General features: G+C 52.3%; 1 protein-coding gene across 1 annotated transcript; it reads right to left on the bottom strand.

Annotated features, from left to right (window-relative positions):
* Positions 1–2212: 2212 nt before the first annotated feature.
* TMDD1 (transmembrane and death domain 1) lies at positions 2213–11385 on the bottom strand. The gene has a single exon (XM_073788661.1). The coding sequence runs from the start codon at positions 7212–7214 to the stop codon at positions 6297–6299; it is 918 nt and encodes a 305-aa protein (XP_073644762.1). The 5' UTR covers positions 7215–11385; the 3' UTR covers positions 2213–6296.
* Between the last annotated feature and the right edge of the window lie 98 nt (positions 11386–11483).

The following is an 11483-nucleotide window of genomic DNA, read 5'->3' as shown; positions in this document are numbered from 1 at the left end:
AACTAAACACTGTACAGATTTAAAACTCGCAAGTGAAAGATTGTTTACAAACTTCCTGAATATTATCAATGCAGAACAGCTGTGGAGACACTTTAACCCGAAGATCTATACCAAACGTAGTCTGCTTACCATGTAACACGGTTGCATCTTGAGCAGTGACCTGCCAAGGGCAAAGGACCCTGCTCCCTGGACTCACAGATTTTTCTAATGCTTGGGCAGGTGGTTACTGCATGTTCCACATCAGTCAATGCAACTTAGGACAAAACTAACAGGATACAAAAACAGAGGCGAGGCTGCCGGGACCAGTGTATTTCCGTTGCAGCCAAATGGATTTTATTTTTTCATTCTGTTGATTCTCAGAAGCAGAAAGCATCAATTTAAAAGTTTGTTTGTTCATGCAAACTCTATTTGCATTCTTACGTTAGTTAGGCTAAGCAGCAAAAAGAAAAAAACACACACACTCACATTTAGCCCATGTCATTTAATTGTCAGTTTCTTTGACATAAGCCGCATCTTCTCCACATGGGCTTCACGTGGTTTGGAGATGGGTGGGGGAAAACAATCAGGTTTCTTCAGGCTGAGGAGGACTTGCTCAGGCCAATTCCAAACATTGTGCTCGTTCAATGCGTAGAAATGATTTGCATGATGGCATGCCGTGATCAGAAGTCATGCATGAGAACCATACACCACAGGACACTACTAATCCTGTCCCCTGCACTGGGTCAGCCTTTGGACAGGACCCAGCCCTGCACCGTTCACTGTATTTGGAGGAAAAAAATGGTAAGCGTTCCATACCCGCTGCAATTCTTTCTGAATTCTTAGAAGTCTTTCGTACACCTTCCGGGTAGGGAAACATAACCAACCAATTGACTACCACCACCAACAAAAAACAAACCCAGTCCAACAAGCAGATGGATCCGTTGTGTGTATATGTTTAACAGACATCTCTAACATACAGCCATTGTTGCACATTTTGAAAGATGAACTATTTAATGCTGCTCTCCGTGTCCCATACATGGGGAGATTTTGATCTCAAATGGCTTGTATTAACGTCACTGTAAAACCAAATCCTAGGGCTAAAAACAAAAATCAAAAAAATTTTTTTCATTTCTATCTTGCAATATTTATGATGATTGTTTAGCCTTCATACTGGAGAACTGACTTTTTTGGGGGTAGAGATAAAAGTGCTATTCAAAGTAGCATGGTATCTCTAGAGGGTCATTTGGGGGAACTTAAAACAACCTTTCGTTGGGGGTAAAGGGGTGCTCACTTCATCAGTATCACGTCCTTCTGCATTGTGGCTTTCTCTGGGCTTGGGTTCATGTGGAGAGGGGTTCAGATATTCTGAACAGGCCTCTCTTCTACAGAGGGGTTGTCACAAGCTGACACACTGCACGGTTCCTCTTGCCTCCGTCACATTTTTCCACCAAGCAGGGCTTCCTTTACCCACAGAGGTGGGTGAGGGCCACAGCACTGGAGCTACAGCTGTGCTTTCTTTCATTTATTATTAGAATAGTCACTGGTGGGACCTCAGTAGAGATGGGGCCGCCTCTGAACCCAGCCCACTTGGTTTCTTTACTGCATTGGTTCTCACGAGAAAGCGACTTAATATGAATTCTTAAGAAGTTCCAGCTTCCCCCAGCACATTCTTTCGGCCAGTTTTGCCATCTGCTTAGGGACCTGCCCATTGTCATTGGAGGGTGGCTTTGCGGGGGAGTGTCATAGCTTCCGTCTGTCTCCCGCTTCAGGGAAGACAGTTTTTAGTCCAGGGGTTTCTCATCTGATGACTCGATTTCAGAGCTAAGATGCTGCAGTTGAATGTGTCAGGAAGTCGATACAAAGAGTGAGGAGAGACTTCAGCATGCAAACCAAACAAAATAAATTCTTCCTGAACCATAGAATGGAGGGAGAAAACCCACAATCAGACACACCAATCTGCCTTGCAGTAGAAGCACTTTGGATGTCATTTCACAGTCCACCTGACTAGTTTTGCGTAGAACACACCACAGCAAGTCAGTAAGCAGAGCTTTCTATCTTGTCGGACCATTAGAAACTCTGTCCAGCTTTCATAAGCCTGCTTCTGCGGCACCATCCGTAGTACTTTTTGTACTACGCCTGATACCAGGTTGGGAAGGCGTTTTTCTCGGTGACCCTGCTAACTGCTAGGATGGATGTATAGTAACGTGTACAGGCTACATCGTAAACAGCACAAAACAAGCTGACGTGTGGTTATTCTTTTTAAGAGAATTATAAATACTGTAATATATCATTTTATTTTATTGGCATGCCTTTTTGTAAATACAAATTATTAACTTATTAAATAGGAAATGGCTTCTGGCTTATGCCATTGTCATGTTTATTTTTATTTTTTATACTTTTCTTTCTTCTTAGAACTTAGATGCTGTCAGCCAATGTACATCCCCAAACCAGACAGACAGACAAAAAATTTTTTATTGCTAATGGTCTTTTCCAAAACAACAAAAAATATATATATTTTTGTTCCAATGTGCAATAAATTCTAACCACTTCTATGCAAGATTTGGCTAAACTTCATAATCGTTCTTGTTCTTAGGTCTTGAGATGGGCAACAGAACTATAAGATCCCGCTCCGTCCTCTAAGTGCTCATGCTAGTGATGTCATTAAGCTACTAGAGCATACTAATGAGATTTTTCTGAGCTCTGACCCTTTTCCTCCCCCAGACCCTGGTCCCCACCCAGCGGGTTATCTCCTCAGTGACACACACGGGCCTTGGTATCTGACACCCATCGGCCAGCTTCATAGGGAAGAAGCCACCTCCACTCTATTTGAAGTTTCACTTTTTTTTTTTTTTTAACTTTTCCCACCTTCTTTCCCCTCACCCATCGCCCCTCTACCCACCCACTCGCTCACGCACTCTTCACCCTCTCCCGCCCTGCTCCACACTTCTTTGGTAGTAAGTGACACCATCACCAGCAGTTTACACCCGCAGTTAACAGGCATTGAACTCAAAGAGTCAGTGATGACGTTCTTGTACGTCTTCACCGAGTGGGTCAGTGGCAACGCTTTGCCAAATATTAACGAAGCCAATCAAAAAGCAGCGGCAGCCACAGTATCACTGCACATATATATATATAGATATATAAATACAATATAAATATTTATTTTTTGTAGCCAGGTCCTTGGTGCAGTATTTATACTCCACAATCCACCTTTAAAAAAGGACAAAAAGCAAAAAGACGTGTGATGCTGTTAATTTAAAACGCAGAGCCAAAGCCACTGAGCAGCAGCTGACACGGTTGCTGGTTTGTGTGTGAAAAACACTTTCCCCTCTTCTTTCCTTAACCTCCACGTTGCTTAGGATGAGGAGACTCCGTAATTTAAAGCAGAGGGCGAGCGCAGGATAAACTTCCCAAGTCAGCGGACCTGCTCCCATCCCTCTCCGAATGAGCCACTCTTGGCATCAGAAGTTGACTGAGGAGAGATTAACAGAAACTCCCAGTCAAAGCCCCTGGAACGACAGTGCCCAGAGTTCTTTTCTTTTTCGCCGCAACCAATGTAAGCTTGTAAAAGACCAATAGTGAAGACTAGTGTATTAGTGAACGCATGGAGGCCAGCACTGCTCTAAACGAGACGTGATAAAAAGTACATCACTACTATAAGCCAAAAGGAAACAAAATAAAAATGACCCTTTTTACTGTACAAGGGAAGCCTGTCTTGGTGTGCGTTTGTTGCTTGACTCTCCCAATTTTTGATTCCTGGGAGGGGTCTGGGAATTGGGACTTCAGCACATTTGGGGAAAGGAGGGGGAATGGAAGGGAGAGAAATCAGAGGGTTTCCTGCAAAGTTCTGGCTAAAAAGTAGGGATTGGAGAGAAAAGCAAGGTCCTGTCCGTCCCCCCCCCACCCAGATCCCCAGTCACCCATTGCATGTGGCATTCCTCCCACTACTGGGCCAGTGCTTCAAGGCCCATGAAACCCCTTCCTCATCGGTCCCCCCAGCAGAGCCCCCAGAGAGGCCGTCAGCCAGCCCAGCTGGGCTGGCCTGCCTTCTGCCTTTTTCACGTTTCTTAAGGAAAAAAACCATCCCAACGCCCCAAAGCTCGGGCGAGCACGATGCCCAGCGCCTCCCCTCTGCTAGCTAATGCTGGGCCTTGCCCTCCATCAGCCCCAGGGACAAACCAGCGGACTAGGGCTGCTCTCATTCGCATTCGGCAGGGAAGGGGGGCGCCCTCCCCTTCCCTCACCCTGCCCAGCTTTGGGGACATCCCTCTCTAGGCCGTGTCTCCCAGTCCAGGAACACTCAGGAGGGTTCTGAAGTGCCCACTCTAGTCCGCTCCAGTAGCTCCACTCTGGAGAGAGATGGCTGGTAGGTCAGTCTCCATCCCCCCCCCCCCCCGCCCCGCCTCCAGGCCTGCTGTGGAGGTGAGATCGCCATATGGGTTATGACTTTGTGACTTGAGTCTTGGGCATCTTCTGTGACGATGCCTCTTTATTTTCTCAGATGTTGCCCAAAGTTTTGCAAAAAGCTTCGTTCATTTTCAGGTACCCCCACCCCCTAAAGAATCGGCTGCAACTAGCCAGCCAGGGGGACGTCAGGAGAGAAGAAGAAGTCTGGGTTGGGAGGGTCCCGAGGTTTGCACAGTCTGTGCTGTGGCTCAGCATTGTGCTTTCTTGGATTCCCCTTCCAAGAGCACCAAGATTTCCTCCGTCAAAACACTCCTGAGGCACCCCTACCCCTGCCCCCCACTGCTGTTTGCTGTACATAGAGGCTAAGTGGGGTGGGGTGGGCGGGTGTGCACGTGTGGTGTGTGTGTGTGTGAAGAATGTATATAGGTAAAGGGGAGCGTGGTCCAGTGGTTCCAGAAAAGGGACAGAACTCCTGTGTTCCATCCCCAGCTCGACCACTGACTCGCTGTGTGGCCTTGGGCAAGTCACTTAACCTCTCTGTGCCTCAGTTTCCCCATCTGTAAAATGGGGATAATAATACTGACCTACCTCACAGGGGTGTTGTGAGGCTTTAACTAAATGTTTTGTAAAGTGTTTTTGAGATACAGAGGCAAAGGCACTAGGGAAGGGCAAAGTATTATTTGGACTTATGGAAGATGAACTGGTACCATAAATGCTGCTATTCTGAGAGCCATTTTAAACTGCACTGCTCCAACCACCCCCGCTTCTCATCACCAGGACAGCAGGTCGAGAAAACGTCTTTCCTTTCACTTGCTTCTGGGGTTTGTGATTATTCCAGATACTTAATTTTGTTCCCTTGCTGTATCTCCTTCCCTCACCCCCTCGACTTGTTCCCTGTTCCGTTTATGCGGAAATGGCAGAAATGCTTGAGAAATGAGAATGTATAAGAGGATCGGAAGTTTATAGTCTGAAATTTCAATTTTACTTTGTACTGTACATCTTTTTACTTTAGAATTTGCAATAAAGGGTTACGTCAATCTTGTTTTCAACTCTCTTCTTGGACTGGCCTGTCATTCTGTCATTACTCTCACACCGGAGCCCCTCAGCCCAGGGTAGCGGGGGAGTCGAGCACTCCCACCCAGCAGGACCCCACAGCTGTCCTCTCCCCTTCCTCTGGCAGGGGCACAGTCTGAGTAGGATCTGTGTGAGGGCTCGCCCAGGCTCAGCTCCTCTGATGGGCGGGCGGTGCCCCAGACACTCAGGTGGGTGGGAAAAATTTGAGGCTCCAGGTGGAGCTTCAGGAGGCCTTGCCTGACTGGAGAGAGCAGCATCTTGGAGGCAGCAGGCCCTGGAAGTGGGCACACCTCTAGCTGTGCCGCCCCCAGCCCACTCCAGCAGGGCCTCGGAATAAACAGAAATTCTGCACCTTGTTCCAGTCCCCATCCCGTTTCTCCAGCTCCCTTACTGCTCACGGATCATTCCCTCTGGAGCTCAAACTTTTGGCTCAGGCAGCTCTGGATGCAAACGCCTGACTATGCCACTAACTAGTTGTGGCCAGTTTCCTTATGTGTAATTGAGATAATACCTTATAATCTCGGGTTTTGAGGATTATATCAAATAATGTATGTAACTGCTTAGCCTAGGGCCTGACACACAGTTAGTTAGTGCTCAATAAATGGTAGCTCTTAGTGGAAGAATAAGTGCGAGACAAAGAAGGAACTAAAGCTGACAGCAATTGGGAGGGTCTGCCCTCCCCGGTAGACTGGCACCCGAGCCCTCCTCTTCCACTGGCTGCCCCTCTGGCTACGCCAGTCATTTCCAACCAACAAACCGATCGCTCCCACTTTTACGTATTTCGTAACTTTTATAATATGTCAAAGGCAGCACGCCACCAGGATTGTGCTCCCATTTCACAGCCGGGGACACAGAGGCGACGGGGTATCTGGCCCACCTGCAGCCCAGGCCCCCGGGGATGCGAGGGGCTCTGCAGTCAATAGTGGCTCCTCTTCCCCGCAGCCGGCCACCCCGGAGGGCCGCAGCAGGGGAGGGGCAGGCGGCCAGAGGCTGTGGGGCCGCGCCCCGTCGCCATCGCCGCCCGTGATCCACGGCGTGAGCAGGATGAGCAGCGCCCCGGCGCCCAGCGCCCCACCGAGGCCGGTGAGGAAGCCGAGCGCCAGCGGCCCGGCCCAGCCCGTGGGGCTCCGCTCGTACGGAGCCTGGGGCAGTCGCTCCACGATCAGCTCCAGCTCGTCCCAGTTGGGCTCGCGGGCCGAGGAGCGGCGGGGGCGCAGGGCCGGGGCCGGGATGGGGGCAGCGGGGGCGCCGGCTGGGGGTAGGTAGCTCCGCCCGAACTTGCGCAGCTGCAGCGTCGCCTGCTGGTGGAGGCTCTTGCCCAGCTCCCGGGCCACGTCCGGGCGGCCGCTGCGCCGCAGGGCCCGGGCCACGCGGTCCCACGACAAGGACGGGGCCTCGGCAGCCAGCCAGGCCGCCAGTCCCTCCCGGCAGCCGTCGGACACGTACGCGGGCTCGGCCGCCCGGCCGGCCGGCTCCCCCGCCGCCTCGCGCCGCCGCCGCCGCCCCGCCGCCGCCGACGTGGGCACCGGCTTGGGCCGTGCCAGCCGGTCCTCCGAAAGCCTGGCCAGCTCGGCCTCGACGTCCGGCTCCGGCGCCTTCAGGAGCGACTGGAAGTGGCCGCACTCCTCCGGAGTCAGCAGCTCTGCCAGGCGGACGGCCGCGTGAGGGCCCATGGCGTCCACGGCCCCCGCCGGAGCCAGCGCCCAGCCCCAGAGCGCCAGGGCCAGGGCCCCAGCCGGAGCCCGCGCAGCCATCGCCGGGCGGTGACCACAGCCCACGGTGACCACAATCCACGGATTGTGGGGGGAGGAGCTTCGAATGCCCGCGGATGGGGGAGGGGCGCCAACACCCACGGATGGTGGCAGGGATGAGGTTCCTACATCCGGGGACTGGGGGCGGGAGGAGGGGGACACCCAGGGACGGGAAGGGGGGCCCTCCGACACAGGCAACTTGTCGGAGGAGGATCTGCTAACATCCAGAAACTAGGCATTAAGCGGGGAGGGTCTCACAAAACCTGGGGATTGGAGTGAGAGTTTCCCAATACCCAGGGATTGGGGGGGGGGGACTCAGTCCCCCAGGAGGCAAGGATCCCGGGCCCTTAAACTGAAATGCCTGCCCGAGACCTCCGGGCTGTCCCACTAATGTCTCAAACTTAGCAAGTCTCCCACATCTCTTCTAACCCATTTACCACCCCTCACACTCCACCAGAAGCCCTAGACCCCTTGCTCTCCTTTACTTCCGACATGCAATCAAGTCCCACATTCTCTTATTACCTGCTAAATACAAAACATGTATAGACTCTACCATTTCCCGTCCTCCCACGGGTGCATCCAAACCCTCCTCCTCCGTTTAGATAAGGTAAGCTCCTCCTCAAGTCCCCCACCCTCAGGGACGGAACTGGCTTCCTTTCCCCAAGCAAGCTTGGACTGCACTCTGCTCTGCCTCAGTCACTCCCCAGCTGACAGGTCCCTTCTGGGACGCCCTCCCTGCCCCCACACACCCTTTTGCCTGTCTCTCCATTAGGCACCCCTCCTATGTACTCCCACAGCACGCTGCCGCTCTGCCTGTTTACTGTCTGTCTCCGGCATTAGAGTGTAAGGTCCATCTATTGTCCCCATAGCAACTAGTGCATAATAGTGTTCAGTAAAGATCTGTTGAATCCGTGGGTAAACTCTTAACTTGCACATCAGTCCCTGTCCACCAGCCACTAACCCCCTACCGGCCCCACACACGCAGGCTTCATCGTGGAGCCTCAGCTCCTCACAGGGCATGGAAGGTGCTCCTAGTGCAGCGGTGCAGTTCCATGATTCCTCCCACTTCTCCCCACTCCTGCCCTCACTTTATGCTCTTGTAACAAGTCACAGGTATGGTACAGTTTCCAGCCTCCATAGCTTTGTCAGGCTATACCCACCCAATCCTGTCCAGGAAGTTTTTCTGACCCATCACTACCACTACCACCACGAGTCAGAATCTTTTCTGGGCATTCCTGAGATAGCCTACGCATCCTCCATCGGGACACTTATCTGGAAAGTAACTAATTCGAGGATTTAGTCAACATATACTCAGTGTCTTCTATGCGTACCAAATACTGTGCCAGATGTGAGAACATAAAAATTTTGACACGGTCCCTCCTCAAGCAGCTTTATCCAGTTGTATTTTCAAATGATCCCTTCTTGAGCTTTTCCCACTCTGTACTGTGGGCTCTCCAGAATGGTGGCTGTGCTTAACCATTTCTGTATCCTCAGTACTACGTGGTGTCTGCACAGAGTAGGTGTGTCATAAACCAACTAGAGTGCGAGGGGGTGTCGGGACCTCCAAGGGCCAAGACGGTTGGGGTCGGTGAGCCCTGGGGCAGTGCCCTAGAGCCCCCATGTCCAGGTGCACCAGCTGTTTCTCTTGGAGGGGGAACTGCTTTGCAGGGTCTGGCCTTGGGCTTGCTTTGCCTCCTACAAGTCCTGGGTACGCCCTTAGGCTGAGCCCGAGGACGCCAGGGGGCCTACGTCCCTTGCGCTCTGGTGCATTTTCAGTAATTTTGCTCAGCGCATTCAAGACCTCAGGAAGTTGTGGGTCAAAACCTCTCATGGGCATCTCCATATAGCTCTTTCAGCAAGATGTTCCTTCCTAGTTTTCTGTGTCCCAGTTTATGATGAGCTGTCAGAGTTTGGGGACTGACAGACAGATGGTGGCAGACAAAGGATCCCATGTGACCTGAAAGACTGGAACACACTGTGTCCACACCCTGCCCTCTGTCCACTTTCCTTCCGTCCAAGGATGGAATACAAGTACGATCCTAGCTCTGGCCAGCAAGGGCTGCTCTCCAGGTTCTGAGTGAAACTTCCTCTTCAGCCCCCCTTTCCTCCATGCATACATCTATTCATTCATTCACTCATTCAACAAACATATGAGCCCTTCTTTATCCCTCAGGATTCAGAGCTCTGGGGATATAAGTCAGCCCCAATTCTGAGCCTCTAAGAGCTCAGAATTGCAGGCTTTTCATCTGGTGGCCTCACTGCCCAGCACATGGCGGGCCCTTGCCGTGCCAGTGAGTTAACAGGAGTCCCACAGTCATGTTTTGCTGAAGGAAAAGAAACACCCACAGAGCCACACCCATGGCTCCAGCAGACCTGGAAGCCCAAGCATTCCCCAGAGGGCTCCCCACATCCTGCTGCCCCCAAGAAATCCTCTGGAAACCACGTATCATCGTTTTAATACTGTGTAATACTTTCTTTTAAAATACAGTCTTTTCTGAGGTAGACAGACCAAACTGCAGAGCATCGTCAAACAGGAGATAAATACGTCCATGTACAACACGCATCAAAATGAGGTAGAAATGGTTACAGCTGGAGGAGAGGACCCCAACCCCAATCTGGGCAGAGGAAGGAGAGGGCCAGCTTGCCCTCCCCCCATCCCTGCCCCTGGATTCTTTGGTATGCCCCCCCAAACACTGCCAGAGCTGGACCTGCCCTTCCCCACCCGCCTCAGTGCCCATGAGGTAGGTGCTATAGACTGGAGGCTGTCTCCTTGTGCAAAGCTCCCCAAGGCCAGGAGAGGAGGCAGTGGGGGCCCTGGGTCCTGGTCAGTGAGCTCTTCCCCCAACCCCCAGAGCTGCCTGCCTCTTGAAGGGAAGGCTGGGATCCCAACCCCACCTCCCCAATGCCCTCCACCCCCCCCATACACATATACACACCTGAGAGGACCTGCTCACTCCCTGCTCCCCGCAAGGGCCTTTCAGAGCCAAGACCCTGCACCCACTGCTTCTGAGGCACCAAAGCCCTGCAATCAGCCAGCTCCAAGGAGTGGAAGGCCAGGGACCAAGGGGGGAAAGGGGGGAAAACAGAGCAGCTTTCCTTTTAGCACTCCTAAGCCAGCACAGGCCCTTAGCACCTTGGCACCTGAAATGTCCCCCACGGACTTCCTTCCAGCTAGTAGTGGGAGGTGGTACAGAGACTGCAGGAGCTGTAAGGGTGGCAAGGAACAGGAAAGGCGGCTAGGGTGGGAGAAAGAGTTGGGGTGACAGCTTGTCCCCCCCACCTTTGGACCAAAGGTCAGAGCTGTGAAATGGGCTCCCTGAGGGGGAGGGGCGAACTGCCAAAGCCCCATCAAAGGAGAGCTGGTGGGAAGAAGAATATGGTTCTCACGAGGAAGCGTGCCCAAGCCTGGGCTTCCGGGGGAAAGTCTGGGTGGGACTGAGAATAAACCCCCAATGTTTATTCAGGGGAACACAGCCTGCCCATCTCTTTCACCCTCTCATAGCCCCTGGAGCTCTAGACCTAGGACCCTACGAGAATGGGGGAGGTACAAGTCCCCACAGAACCTTCTCCTGTAAAGGATGCTCATTCGCCCCTCCTCAGGGCCTCCCAGCAGGCCCGGGAGGCGGAGTCTGTAGTCAGTTTTGTGCACAACCACTTGTGGCCAGACTATCTTCCCTCCCAAGGAAATCTCCTTAGCGTGAGTTACAGGAGACCCCTGCCTAGACAAGGGCCAGGTGGGATGGCCTCTCTGGGGACTTTCTGCCTGGATCATCTTCCCATTTGGACCCTCTCAGCCTACTTTCTGGGTCTGGGGCAGGCAGTAGACAAGGGCATCCCAACTCTGGATAACTAACCCTCCACAGAAAACACCCCACTAAGCTGAGGGGTGGGCCCAGCAGGAAGGGAACAAGACCTGCCTCCTCCCAAATTCCACAACCCACCCCCCCTCACCCCTACCTACAACCTTGGGCCTGAGCAGGAAGCCCTAGCAATACATTCTGCTTCTGTCCCAAGAAGCACAGGGGTTTAAGTGTGGCCTCTGGGTCTTCCTCTCCCCTTCCCCACTCAGAAAGGTCTCACTTTCTGAGTCTTCTGGGAGAACCTGCTTCCCTGGGAGTGAAGGGGTAGGTGGGGACACACACAGGAGAGCAGCCAAAATCTAACATTCTTTCTGAGGTCAGTTTCTTCCTGAGTTGTCAAAAGAAAAAGAAAAACAGCAAATTCTACACATCTTACAAAAATAAGAGGCCTAAAATATTAAACAAGCTACAT

The sequence above is a fragment of the Tursiops truncatus genome, chromosome 11 (genome assembly GCF_011762595.2).
Source record: "Tursiops truncatus isolate mTurTru1 chromosome 11, mTurTru1.mat.Y, whole genome shotgun sequence".
Taxonomy (NCBI): domain Eukaryota; kingdom Metazoa; phylum Chordata; class Mammalia; order Artiodactyla; family Delphinidae; genus Tursiops; species Tursiops truncatus.
The sequence above is the reverse complement of the archived record's forward strand: the minus strand, read 5'-3'. Positions and strand labels throughout refer to the sequence as shown.

What these genes read in the sequence shown, in the direction of transcription:
- TMDD1 (XM_073788661.1), bottom strand. Translation starts at nt 7,214, where the DNA reads ATGGCTGCGCGGGCTCCGGCTGGGGCCCTGGCCCTGGCGCTCTGGGGC.